This window comes from Falco peregrinus, chromosome 3, assembly GCF_023634155.1.
Source record: "Falco peregrinus isolate bFalPer1 chromosome 3, bFalPer1.pri, whole genome shotgun sequence".
NCBI lineage: Eukaryota > Metazoa > Chordata > Aves > Falconiformes > Falconidae > Falco > Falco peregrinus.
Window position 1 is genome coordinate 112,860,336 of NC_073723.1, and position 13,480 is coordinate 112,873,815.

Below are 13,480 nucleotides of genomic sequence, written 5' to 3' on the forward strand. Positions count from 1 at the left end.
CATGGAGCATACATCTCCAGTTTGATACATGCACTTTAGAAAATTTTCTATAATCTGGAAGAAAAGCTGCTCTGTTTCACAGTAACCTGTGCTCAGAAGGAGTATCACCCACGAAGGACTTGTGTATAAGATACTGGAAGCCTGTGTATGAGCCTGCAGATCCTGAAAGCCACAAAGCTATGCTCTGCAAGGAGTCCTTGTAGTGCTGTACAGCAACATTAGCCAAGAAGAGACATATACAGAAACACAAATACGCAAACATAAAGAAATGGAATAATACACTCACTTCAAACATTGGAAGCTGAAATCATGAGAGCCATTGTCCCCATCCCATCCACTTTTCCAGTAAATAGCAAGCTCTCACTTCTGGAAGACTCTGCAGAGAGCTGAAAAAGCAGGAGGTCTGGCAAAGGTCACCCCTACAAAAGGTGAGGGAGAGGAAGAGTTTTCAGCTTGTGCCAGTTCTGGAAAAGAGATGTGGGGTATGTGGGGATGGGGGAAAATTAAATCCCATTTGATGAATATGAGAAACTAAATGATCCTCTTCATGATGGTCTTTGCACACAAGCAGCTGCAAATCAGAGGACTGCTCCAGCCGGGAAATGTCAATTGTATGGAAATGTCATCTTCATTGCAGAGCTCTCCTGGGGCTGCTGGAAACTGCAACTCAACTGCATTAATTTCCATCCCTCTTTCTCTATCTCACTTTCTCTTTTATTTTTCAATCTTTTAACCTTTATAAAAAAATTAAAAAACAACCATCTTTTCTGCATTCAGTAAAATTTTGTAGCTATAATTGTGCAGAAAGGTTAAAGGGTTTCAATTAGAAAGGTCACTCCAGGATCACTGTGCAGCTGGATTCACATGCTGCCTGCCATTTAGAAAGTTAAAGATAGCACTGAATAGCTTCCTGCGCTAGAGCTGACACCTCCAGCTTTTTCAGTCCCAATAAAAATAAACTTTCAGTCCTTACTTTTCAAGCAGTGCAAAGGCTCACAGACCTCAGGAGATTTTCAGCAGGGAAAACTGTAACAAGTTCAAATTGAAGACCAGATCAAGAGGAAGACAAGATGTACACAGCCAAAGGCAATTCCCAAAGGGAGGCCACTGCACTCTTTGGAGGTGAATGTCTCCAAACTGAGGAAACTGGTAATCTGGAGCTGATGACACCTCCAAAGCACTCACAACAGAGTTCACTTGCGGGCTTATCCAACATCACTCTCCAGGCTCCCATTTCCTGCTTCCTGCATTCTCCAGTTCTTCGCCCCTACCCTAAACTCTAACTTGCTTCATAGGAAAGCAGACCAATGTATTCCCCAGTGTTGAAATGAGGGAGGAACAACAAGGTGCACAGGGGGTATGCCTGGTCAGGAGAGACGGATTACGTGAATTACAATTGATTTTCCACTGTTAATGAACCATGAAGTGCTTGTGATTGCATCTTGAAGAGATTTATAATTATTCATTGAATCTCAGAAGATAATTAAACTTCATTAAATACAGACATGACAAGCTTGCATAGTAAAGAAGAAAGCCTAGAGCAGGTTCCTGACAGAAGAGGGAGATACAGTGTTGGGAGAGGATAAGGAGAACCAGCAAAACCAAAAAGAGTTCTTCACTAAAAACAGTTTTTGTCCTAACAAGAAGCTGCTGCCCTCAATGCGTTTGTTCACCTTTTTCCTCTGGTTTTAAGAGTCCTTTGCTTTGTCTTTCACACATCATGATCACACCACCACCTTTGCCTGATGTTAAAGAGTGCCTTATGTAATTCACTTACTTTGTAACAGTTGCTGTGTGAAAATGTTAAGTGTTTTACAGCCAGTGGGGACAGGTCTTTTCGCATGTTTATTGAAGTGGCAGTGATGTACCAAACACAGATTGTGGAAGGAGATGGGGGGAGAAGCACCAGGAGGCTGTAGCAGGGGGATGAAGTTCATCACCACATGGATCAGAATTCCCAAACAGTTCAGCATCTGGGATATCAAGGGAGTGCTTCTCTCGTTCAAATACTCTGGCTTGTGTCCATGTGAAAATTTAGTCCATATAGTCCATATTCTAGAGATTTATTAGGATATATATAATGGGACACATACTACAGGCTATGTGGTATGTTCAATACTGGTGTAAATTATGTCCTAGTTGGGTACAAAGCATTTGACACCAGATAAGCAGAATCGAAGAATATTGCAGGAAAGAAACTTATTCATCAAAGAAGGAACACACTTGAGAAAGAAAAAGCTAACAATAACGTGCACTGCTGAGGATCAAAGGAATCTTGGCCAGCTAGCAGTGGTAACCAAAGCCGTCAAGCCAGAATAGCATTTGTTCAAAATTGTATTGCTGTGCTATTGGGAGCTGTCAGTGATTACAGTGCCCCAACTTAGGTAAATGTCTGCATCCACAGATGCAGTCAAAGTAACCACTTCTCAGAATACTGCATCTTCTGCTCTTGGTAAGCCAAAAAGACCCTGCTGTCTTAGCTTAAGGTGATCTCCCTGCTTTTTGCATTTACACTGAATTTCCTGAGATACATAGAATGAAGGACAGGTCCACTTGTTTTCTCCAGCCCTTTTTATAACACAATTGCCTGTCTAACAAGGGTCACCCAGCCTCAAGCTCAGCCAAACACAAGACTGTTGGGACACGGCTACTGCTGCAGAGCCAGTGGTTAGTGCTCACAAAGCAGGAATGGGGTGGATTTCCAGAAGTCAGCCTAGGAAAAGGACAGGAATCTCACACTTGCCCAGTATACTTCTTCCTCTCAAAGGGCTCTCTTTTCATTATTGCCCTCCTAGAACTGAACATCAAGAGTTTTGAATCCTGAGGCAATTTGATTTTATTAAGTATTGGAAACGTTGACACGAAGTTAAAAGGACCCAGAAAAGATGCTTCTCCCACCAGGCTGACATAACTTTGCTGAGCACACATGCTCTGCAGAGCACAGTGCATAAGGGATGAGACAATACAATTTTGCACTATTCTTCTGGCATGAACATCTCTTTCCTATCCACACCCAGGGGAACAACTCAGCCCTACAGCTACATCTCTCTCATCTCTCTTTCATCTTCTATTCCTGCCTGACATAACACCTCCTCTTTCCCTCGTCTCAGATAGATTTTAGAAATATAGGTCTTCCCTAGTATAGCGTAACTTAAATCAAAATGTTGTAGCTATAGCATTTCACTACAGCAACACTGCCAGAGATTCACAGTATATACAGACCAGCACAGTAGTATGTATAGAAAAAATGAAGGATAAACAGGCAGGCACACAAATGGAAATTAATCATCTGAGAGCTGTTACTTATTTTCTCCCCTAGACAAAGTCTTTGTACAAAGCCCAGAGTCTCTGGCACAAGGAGGAGGATTTGGGTGTATCAGGCCTGATTTCTAATTGGTACAGCTTAACTAGTGAAAACTCCCTTTATATAACTCCACCGGTTTAATCGTTCTGTGAGCCAATTCAGCTAAACTGCTTTAATAGAGGAGCAAACCTGTCTTGCTGAATATACCCAGAATACTTGCTCCAATTTAACCAAATGAATTTAAAATCAGTTTCAGAAAAACTGTGCAAAGCTTGTAGAGGGATTTCCGGTTCTTTCAGAGAAGAGAAATGCTGAACGGAGACTGTCTCCACCCAGGACCCTTCCTGTCTTGTTTTGCAATGAATCACACATCCCAGCTTTGCAATGAATGAGGTTTCCGAAGGCAGTGTTTACTCTGGCTCTCACCCCCACACTGTAGCACCATGTGTTTTACAGCATTGTCAAACATAATGATTCCTACCCTGGAGAGAAATTGGGTCCCGTTTTATATTTTATTGCCTCAGAAAGGACATTTTTTACTTTCCACAGTCCACAGTTGGCAGCAACAGCCCCATAAATCTTGCCAAATGGTTTTTGTTGATATATTGTCCAGCAAGAAGTCTGTGAGGCTGGGGCCAGCATAGAGTAAACAAGTTAATGGCCTCCTGATCCATGTCCGAAGAGGGAGCACAGCAGGGATAAGAAGTGCTGCAAAGTCACTGCAGACAAAGTTCAGCAGCTGGTGGGTGAGAGCACCAGGAGTTTGTTTCCCATGCTTCATCCAGAATAGCAGGCAAATTGCAATGCTTCCCAGCCCCCATGAAAGGGGGCCTTACACCAGAAAGCTCACCTAGTTATGCTGCCAACTCACTCTGCTCATCCTTGTATTGGCTGCAAGAGCTCCAGCTGGCTCTGACAGGGCATGACCAGGGGGAAACCTGCAGGAGCCCCAGTGCATGCCAGCAGAACTCATGGAAACCAGGATAAAGAAAATTGGAAGGAAGGGAAAAGCAAGAACACACTTGTGCTGGTGAGTGCATCTGCACAGGAGCAGATTTCACAGCTGAAGGGACAGAATGCAGTGGAGTGCACAGTGTGAACACAGAGGAATGAATACAGGGGGGAAGACAACTCCTTGTCCATAGGGAGAAAGCTTGGTGCAGTTGCTGTGCTTGTTCTCTGGTAGGAGGGTAAGCAATGAGAGATTGTTAGATGTAGCTGTGTGGATATGGTTGTAAGCAGTGCCTATAAAGCAGATGAACACATCTGTAGATGCAATAACATGGTTTGGTACATGTGTTTCAAAATGTAAGTGGATAGTGTTGGAAGGAAAGCTGGTTGTTCTTGCACTATGGGAGTATCCAAGATTTGCATTGTATGTGTGTTAGTTGGCCCAGGGGTAGGGGTATATGTAGGTGACATGCTCTTGTGTATTAGCACATGTACATACTGCTACACACAGCTGTCCTTGAGGCAAGCCCTAATTTTGATTAGACTTGTCCTTTGCGGGTGATGACAGAGCCTCTGCCTGAGAAAGAGAGATGTTCAGCTTGATTCCTCTGGGCAGCTAATGAGCCACTTCCCTCCTCTCCATCTTTGTCCCCGTGCTCCTCCCTGAGCTCCAACAGCACTTTGCGTGTAATGAAGAGATAATGCCATAATGACTTAATATGTAACACTCAGCCCAGTCATAATGCCTTGGAACAACTAACTGCCACTGTGCAAGAGCTCTAGCAATTCAGCTGGTCGTGTCTAGTTAATGCAAAGCCCTGTATGCCTCTCTAGGCACAGGGCCCATTCAACGGACCTTCGTTGTGCAAAGCAGAACCACATCTTGCAGTGCCAGATGTCTCAAGTTTTACTGCCCCACACTTTTCCTGCAGCCATGGGGGAGGAATGCAGTCCTACAGACACAACCCGTACCAATCACCATGGTTGGCCGTGATTCCTTATGAGTTGAGAATTCTCCTGAGGCCTCAAGAATAAAAATACTGCTAACCCTGGCTAGAAGCGTAATGAACAGGAAGAAAGATTGATTGCTATGGCTGTAATTAAGTGAGAGGCTTTGATAGCCTCATAAGCTGCAAGAGCCAAACCAGAGTCCTGATGTGGAATTAGAGTGTCACGGCCTCCCTCCCTGCACCCTGCCACTTTCTCCTGTCAGGGACAGCACCTTAGGATTCTGAGCACGCAGCTGCCCTGCTCCAGGCTTTACAGGCTACAAGTCATTTTAAGGGGAAATGGAAGAAATGAGCTTCCCACAGATGAGCGTGATAGGAGGCTCAGGGACTGACTACATGTGAGAAGGAGCAGGAATTGGCACGCTGCCTCCCACCCTGTCCCTCACCTCCCACTCTGTGCCTCACCTGATTATAAGGTGTCTCTCCACATTAAGCATAGCACTGCATCCATTTATAGTCTGTGAACAGTGTCTCATATCCAGGGCAGGAGGGCATGGGGAGTGGGGGCGGAAGAAGCAGTGAATAATTATCCACCAAGGACTTGAATCCAATGAGATTTACACCCTTTCTCAGCCATAAACATCGCTGAGAGCTCTAGAGATAAACACACTTGCTCAGTGGAGGCAAATGCTGCCTGCCAGCCTGCAGATGCTCAGCCTCCCCTGCATGCCAGTTCCCTAAGGATAACCCAATTCTCAAAGGGAATGCACTCTCTCCATCCCACTCCTCTCGCATTTGCACACAGAAGTGATATCGTCATTGGATATCTCATTCACAGTACGAGCGGTGTCTCGAGGGGGCCAAGATACGTGCTTTTCCCTTAGTGTAGTTAGCTGAGGCTAGTGCTCTGCCTGACAGCCCCCTCCATTTTGCAGCACAGCCACACCGGTATGTTCCCACACGATGGAAGAGGACACCACACCATCCCTCTCCCTCAGCTCCTCCCCTCAGCCCAGCTTGCCATATACAGTGCCTCTGTGCTGGAGTGTCTTCGTGTGACAACAGAAAACCAGGATCCTCACATACATGACACGTCCAGGCAGCCTGGCAAAGATCACCACCAGCAACCTCCTTCGTGAGCCTCTCTGCCCTTCCCCTAGGTCCAGTGTTCTGGCTCCAGCCATGTGCAGCCCTTTCAGCAGAGAGAGCCCTTTCTTGTGAGCTGTAACCCATATTTTTCCTGCAGCTCATAGGAAATACACAGGTCATGACAAACAGGATTTGTGCCAACCCTTGAACTTGCACTACACTCAGGATAAACTCAAGACAGAGCCTTTCCTATCCCTCTGAGTTCACACTCAGTCTCACACCACCATCAATGCACCTTCCCCTCCTCTTTTGCCTCAATCCCACCCAGAAGCAGAAAACTCCTCAGCCCACCCCACCCCTACCTCTTAGCACACAACTCCCTTCCCTCAGATTTGTCCATAGCTACTGTCCTCTATTCCACTACAACCTTTTTGCCTACTGTTTTGAGTATGTGCATGTTAAATGTTTTTTCTTCTTAGAAGTGATTCAAGAAATAACCAGGAACATCCTTCTACCACAAATTCCACGAGAGGTGATAGCTCCTCACAATGAAGTGGGAGAACAAAGGAAACAAAAACTTCTTGATCCCGCTCCCAGCTCTGGCACTAGCATTTTCTGTAGATCTAGCTACTTCCTAGGGCTGCCTCAGTTTCCCCACTGTGACTGCCTCACAGAGACACTGTGAGACTTCGTCATCTGACATATACAAAAAACTGAGCTCTTCAGCTGAGAGGAGCTAGACAAAGACACAATCATATTCTGACACGATGCCTTTGAGCTTCCTAGTAACTAGACAACGGCTTAACTAGCAAGATCCTATTGTAACTGATGCCTGAGCCAGGCCAGGGGATTCGCCTGCATCATCTTAACTTCACAGTGCCTCTCCCCCAGTGTGTTTGCAGTACCTTCCCTTGACCAGAATGTCTGACCCCAGCGCAGCCCCACTTCAGTCTTTGTCCATCACAAGTCGCTGGCCTTGAAACTCAGAGCACCAGGGGTGACAGACATATCCGGAGAGTGACAGACTACCAGAGTCAGCAGAATGCAGCCTGTTGCCATAGAAATTCAAGCCTCCTTTTCAAGCATCTGTGCAGCTCAGGGGAATGTGGCCAGCTCCTACTGCGAAAAATCTTTGTAGAGTGTCCCATGGAGAGTTGGTTTTGTATCCCACAATTGCTCTTTGCTCCCCAGCCCAATTATGTGCTCTAGCAGGAAACGATGGACCACAGCATGGCTCGGGATGTATGACGTCAAGGTGCATTGTCTAACAGATGAACCTGCAACCAAGGACACTATTTTCTAGTATAAGAACTCTGCAGGAAAATTTCAGATTTTCTTTTAAATATTGGAAGAGATCCATTTTCACTGCTACGCTGCAGGGCAACACCAGGTGACGCCACTTAAAAGTATGTTTTTGGGAGATCTGCTTATCTGAACGTGCATAACTTAGATCTTGTCCACTACATAGACGGGATTTTTTTGGAAGTTGACAAAGGAATTGACATAGGTGTGACATGCAAACAAATATGTAAAATAGAACCAAACGCTAGGACAGAGGGGTGCTGATGGAAAATTCCAGCAAACCAACCATCATTTTGGCTACAGCATATTTTGTAACTGCAAAAAAATGCAAGCAGAGCATGAGAGTTAACTATTTCTCTATCATTTCCAAGCTTCTGTCATGTGTGTGCATCAGCACTTGTGCACATGGGCAGCATTACACAGTATTATGACCAAGAATATTTCTTCACATGCATATGTTCAAGACATTGCAAATCAACTGTGTATACTGCATATATATTGTCATGGGCTCAAAGACAAACGTGCATGTATGCCTGCCACTGTGTCTATATATGCATGTGTAGTACTCATTAGGGTACAGACATGATGCTTGTGAAGAGAGATTACATTCCCTTCAAAGGTGTAGTCACTTACCAAAAAGTTTTGTCAAGTCTAATTACCTGCGCTGTTTTCTCCACAAAATTACTTTGCATCTCCAAGCTTACTTTCCCAATGGATCCTTTTGGTTCTTATGAAATAACAGGTATTTAAGTGAGGCTCCTGCTGCAGGAGCCAGGTAATGAGCACTAGGAGCATGCTTGGGCTTTCAAAGCTCCAGACAGCTTCATTAGCCAAACAAAGGCCACACATCCAGAGCTGTACAAAGAGGCAGGGGGTGTGATGTAGAAGAGCTCTAGCCTGAGACTGAAGACAACAGTTCTTCACTACATTATTGTACATGCAGCCCTCTGGGAGTGGCCAGCTGTTCAAGGAATTGTGATAATAAGCTCTCCAAGGATGCTGGCTTTGTGATGTTCAAAGCACAGACACTTGAGATCCTCCCCCAGCAAAAGCCCATGACAAAACACATTCAAGACTTTTCCTTTTAGGCTTCATTCCAGAAGCCCTGAAAGACACTTAGTAGCCTAGTTCAACATGCCTGGTTTCTCACGCAGTTTCTTACACCAGTTAAGCCACTGTCAAACACTGCTATACAGGATGACTGACGCCTTTTCATCATCAGTGGCCCAAAGCCCTCCCCAGAGGGCACTGCATGCAAGAGATACATCACTATTTGTTGAGGATACCCCCTGAAATCCATGGTTATGCTATAAAATTTTCCTGCCCAGCAGTTTGAAAAGTTCCTTCTGAACTCAGCCATGGAAATCTCTTACAATGCAAACAGCCTCCCCAAAGAAGAAAAAGATTTACTTCCCGCTTGTCTTTCCTGAAGTCTTTTTCCAGTGAATTTCAATGATGATAAACATGACAGGCACTGTAAAACCCAGCAAGTGCACTATTTCTTTTCCTCTTCCCACCATTGCCAGTATAAATATCACCTTGAGTCCTGGGGGCTAAGTGCCAAGTTAAAATATTGCTCTCTTTGGGCTCGGGATCTGGGTTCTCCAGAAATCACAATGTGATCTCTGTGATGGTAGGTGAGAAGGAGGGAGGGAGCGAGCTAGATCCAGGGACACCAACAGGAAATATTTTCACACTAAATTTCACCCCCCCTCCCATGAATTTCAATGAACAGTTACTATGATAAAGGGTCATCGTAAAGACAGATCATCCCATCCCACTCTCAAGAACATGTCTGCAGCTCTCAAGGCTGTATATCAGGGAACCTTGCTTGTTCTTCCTTTCCTCACTCCCACTCCTCTCTGCTGCAGTACTTTTCTGGGAAATCCCAGGGGAAATAATTCTGGAAGAGAGGCAAATTTATTCAAAAGTTGCATCAATGAACAATTTGTTTCACTGGGAGCCAGAATGAGACTTGGGCAGATGAGAACAGAGGCACTGAGCTGGGGGACAAGCAGCACTAAGGATAGTGCTCAGGATTCATGTGCAAGTCTCGGACCTGTGCACACCTGCTGTTAGGTGAGTGAATTGAGCTCTCAGGCTTCAGCTACATGGGTACAATTTTTTGTGCCAATGAAGACTTTTGGTCTGAGCTGAACTGCAGCAGGGGGAGTGGATTCATGCAGGACACCAAAGCCCTACGCATCTCACACCCAGACACAGTGCCAGCCTGAGATGGAAGCCAGACAACATCGATCTTGACAAACAATAATTTCCATCCTGGAACCAGATGGAAATACAACAAAAATCTTCCTGAACCTAAACTCCCTGTCTAAAAAAATTCAACCTAGGTCAATCAATAGGTTTATTTGCAATAATTTTAAACCAATTTATTTTATGTCAACCTTTAAAAGATGTTATTTACTTTTTTTGGCAGATTAATTTCTTGTTTGAAAGCATAAATTCTAAATGTAAAAACAAATATAAATTTTTCAACAATTTATAAATGGTTTTGATTACCTTTTCCTGCAAATCAGGGCTTCTTTTCTCCATACTACCACTTTGCTATAGGAAGGGATTTGGGTTTAAAACCTCCATGCAAACCTTCCTGCAGTTATCAGAGGACGTGAATCTATGCGCACTCACTTTGTAGGCATCCAGGCAGGGTCACAATGATTTAATCTCATAATTTCCTCCCCCCACAGATCTTGGAGCTTGGGACCCTGCTCACAGGTTTTCATACAGTTAGGGCTAAGTACCCCTAAAGGACTGTGCAGTCTGTTGTACCACAACAGAGAAATTCCACGCAAGCAGTTTCTCTGTCGTGACTTTCCTGTTGGCATCCCAGACTCCAATCCAAACACCTGCATCTTTATAAAACTGCTTCAAGATTAACATGAACTCGTCTCCGGCCTCATTTTCCTCTTTTTCTCCCTGATTGTGAGGCCTTACCCATACGACAGCTTCATTACAAGTGACCTTCAGCGCTGGCTTTGTTGGGGAAGTGATTTAGAACCCAATTACTGAACTGTTTCTTTTACCTCCTCCCTCTTACTGAAGGCAGCAATAGCAGCACTGGAAAGGCCATCTGAAACAGCGGATTTTGAACACATGACAGAAGGGTAGACAGAAGAGAAAGCCATCCTCCACCACAGTCCAACATGAAGGGGCCAAACTGTTCTTGGAAAAATACCAAAACAATCATATAATTTATTCCAAGGGTACAGATGAGTCTGGTTTAGACAAGCCAGGAAACAGCTCTTAAGGAACGGGGGACTCTACAGAGAACAGACAGAGGCAGCTGGAAAAAACATGGGGCAGGTGGCTGCTTGGAAGACAGAATCACTCTGGCACATGGGCAAAGCAGAAGGGAGATGGCAATATGGGACTCGTTATGGGCTAGGTTAAATCTCATTGGAACCAGCGAGAAAAGCAGACGTCTCTGATTCAGGCTAAATCAAAGAACAATTACATGTCTCTGCTTGGTACAAACTGAAGCAATGGAGGTTACAGCTCAAAACAGAGCTGCGAGTTTACTCTAGACTAATAGCTGGAGGGGTGCGTGCGTGCGTGTGTGTGCGCACAAGCGTGTGTGTCAAAAAGACAGAGAGAATACAACAATAACCAGAACTGGAGCAGATCACCAAGAACAGTCAGAATAAGCAAGGGAAACCCGACAAAAAACACAGTGAGATGGTACTAGAAAAAAGGGTGATTAAAGACTCCTCTGCCTCCTAAGTGGCGCTAATAACCAGAGAGAGTTAAAAGCAGAGTAAATGGCGAAGCAGGAGTGGGGAGTCCCTGCTCTCATAGAGTGAAGTCTTTTCAAACATTATGGTGTAGCATGTTACAGGGTACACCAGCAGCAGGCCCTTGAATGAGTGTCCAAATCAAAGACCTGAAAAACTGGACCCGTTCATGAGGCTTTCACTCTCCTTTTCAGCAGTGGCATCCCCGTTACCCAATAGTTCCCGAGCAAGAGACAGGCACTTACAGAAGGAGCACGCTGAGATTTTTGGTGCTCAAGATGCAGAACTCCAGTTGACTCTCGTGGACTCTCAGTAACATCACCAAGCAAGCAGCAGTCAGCGACCTCAGGAACAGCTTAGAGCTTTGCAGAACTGAATTCTCAGCCTGGGGATTTCCAGTGCCTCATATGATCTGCTTGCTCTATGATGAACACATAACAGAGAATCTATGTGATTCTTAATCCATCTAGGCTCAGAAATGGAGGGTAGAGACACTGAACCATTCAGGGAATTAAACTGGTAGCAGGCTGTTTCACACAACCATTTCAGCACAGTGACTTACCAGTTGAGAAGAATTTAATTTACAAACGGGAAACATAAAAGGAAAGTCAAGATTCCAAGCAAAGCAATAACAGAAGAGCCCCGTAATGAGAGGCTCATACAAGAGGTGATTGGCTACAGGGAAATAGCAGGAAGAGATTAACTGCTGGCAATGAAGGGCTATTTCCAGCTGACATTTATCTCTGCCTTGGAATTCCCAGCTGGAGAAAAGAGGTGACAACAAACAGGACAAATTTACACTGGCCACTTTATGCAAATCTAACCTTTCCGCACCTGCCAGGTGGAGAGCATTTATTTACTTTCTGGCTGCCTGGCTAAATTGGCAGGAGTGAATCCAAACGGAATATGGAGAAGGTCAAAGGAATATGGCTCACGACTGTAATTTCAAGACCTGTTACAGGCATTAGAATTTTAATGTGGCAGTTGAGAGATATATACCCCAAGCAAATGAACTGGCAGAAGACATGTGCGTGTACCAGTGTATTCTTCCACATGAGCATTTAATCGCCCTCTGACAGGCAGATTCAGAGATGCTAATCCGTGTCGCAGTCCGTACCTGTATCTTGCTCATAAAGGACCTCATCAAATTCCTTAGTTCATGTATGAAGAGTGATTAACTTTGGACCAGACAGATCTGAGTTCAATTGCCTTTGTCACAATGACTTTTCAAGATGCAAAGACATGAAACTGAGCAGTAACTGTGAGATGTCTGGGGGTGACTTTGTCACAATTTTAAATAGAAAAATAGCACTTGTATATACACTATCAAATTAATGCGTTCATACTGCACTCTAACAAGTGAAAACAAATCCCTGCCACCTCAGAATAAGACTGTCTTTTTTTTGCATGCTAAATAATACGTCTTTACAATATATAGTCATGCTCAGCTTTTTACATTAAAAAGTCTCTGTCCATGTAAATAAAATGCAGACATCTCTTCACTAGAAAACAATACAAGAGCTCTTGGTACAAAAGACCCAAATATCTGGCTAAAAGTACAGGGCAAGACTTCAGATGGGCTGCCAGTGCCTTTGCACCATATTGAACAGTGGCCACAACACAAGAAATTAAACCCAGTGCCCTAAAAGTAAAAATGCTCCGACATCTCTGGTCTTCCAGGTCAAGAATGCAGTTGCACAGCCCTGCTAACAGCGTGCTCCGCAGGCACTAGCTGCTTCCTAGAGCCTGCTAGGGCACCACTTCAGTCTAGGCACAAAGGATAACGTTACATTTTCCAGCTCAGTTCGTATTAGCCCACATGGCATCCTCCAAAATCCCATGGGCACTAGCAAGCAGCTGCATGGTGCTTGGTTGCCGGCTGGGGTCAAACCACAACATACAGTCAGCATAAAGCCTGGCTTGTTAAACACTATTAACAATTCAGAATCCTACTGACAAATGCCTTCAAGGGATTCATTTCTAGAAAGTACTCAGATCTCCCTGCCTCTTTATGGTATCAGTGTCTGGGCACCCAAGATAAACAGATACATATGGGCAAGAGGGATGCTGACTTCTTTAAGTCCCTTGAATTCAAACCTAAGTTGGACACTTTATAACTCAGATTATCGGATTGG

The 13,480-nt window shown here is 44.6% G+C and overlaps 1 protein-coding gene across 4 annotated transcripts in view; it reads right to left on the reverse strand.

Annotated features, from left to right (window-relative positions):
* Positions 1–13,480, reverse strand: part of DISP3 (dispatched RND transporter family member 3) — a 162,310-nt gene that overhangs the window by 140,780 nt on the left and 8,050 nt on the right. Inside the window, exon 1 of one of the 4 annotated variants that reach the window (XM_055799169.1) lies at positions 287–504. The exons of the other annotated variants lie outside the window; for them this stretch is intronic. Within the exon in view, the coding sequence (XP_055655144.1) occupies positions 287–295 (9 nt within the window). The 5' untranslated portion in view covers positions 296–504. Of the gene's footprint in view, positions 1–286; positions 505–13,480 lie in introns of those variants that run through there. 4 annotated transcript variants of the gene reach the window in all.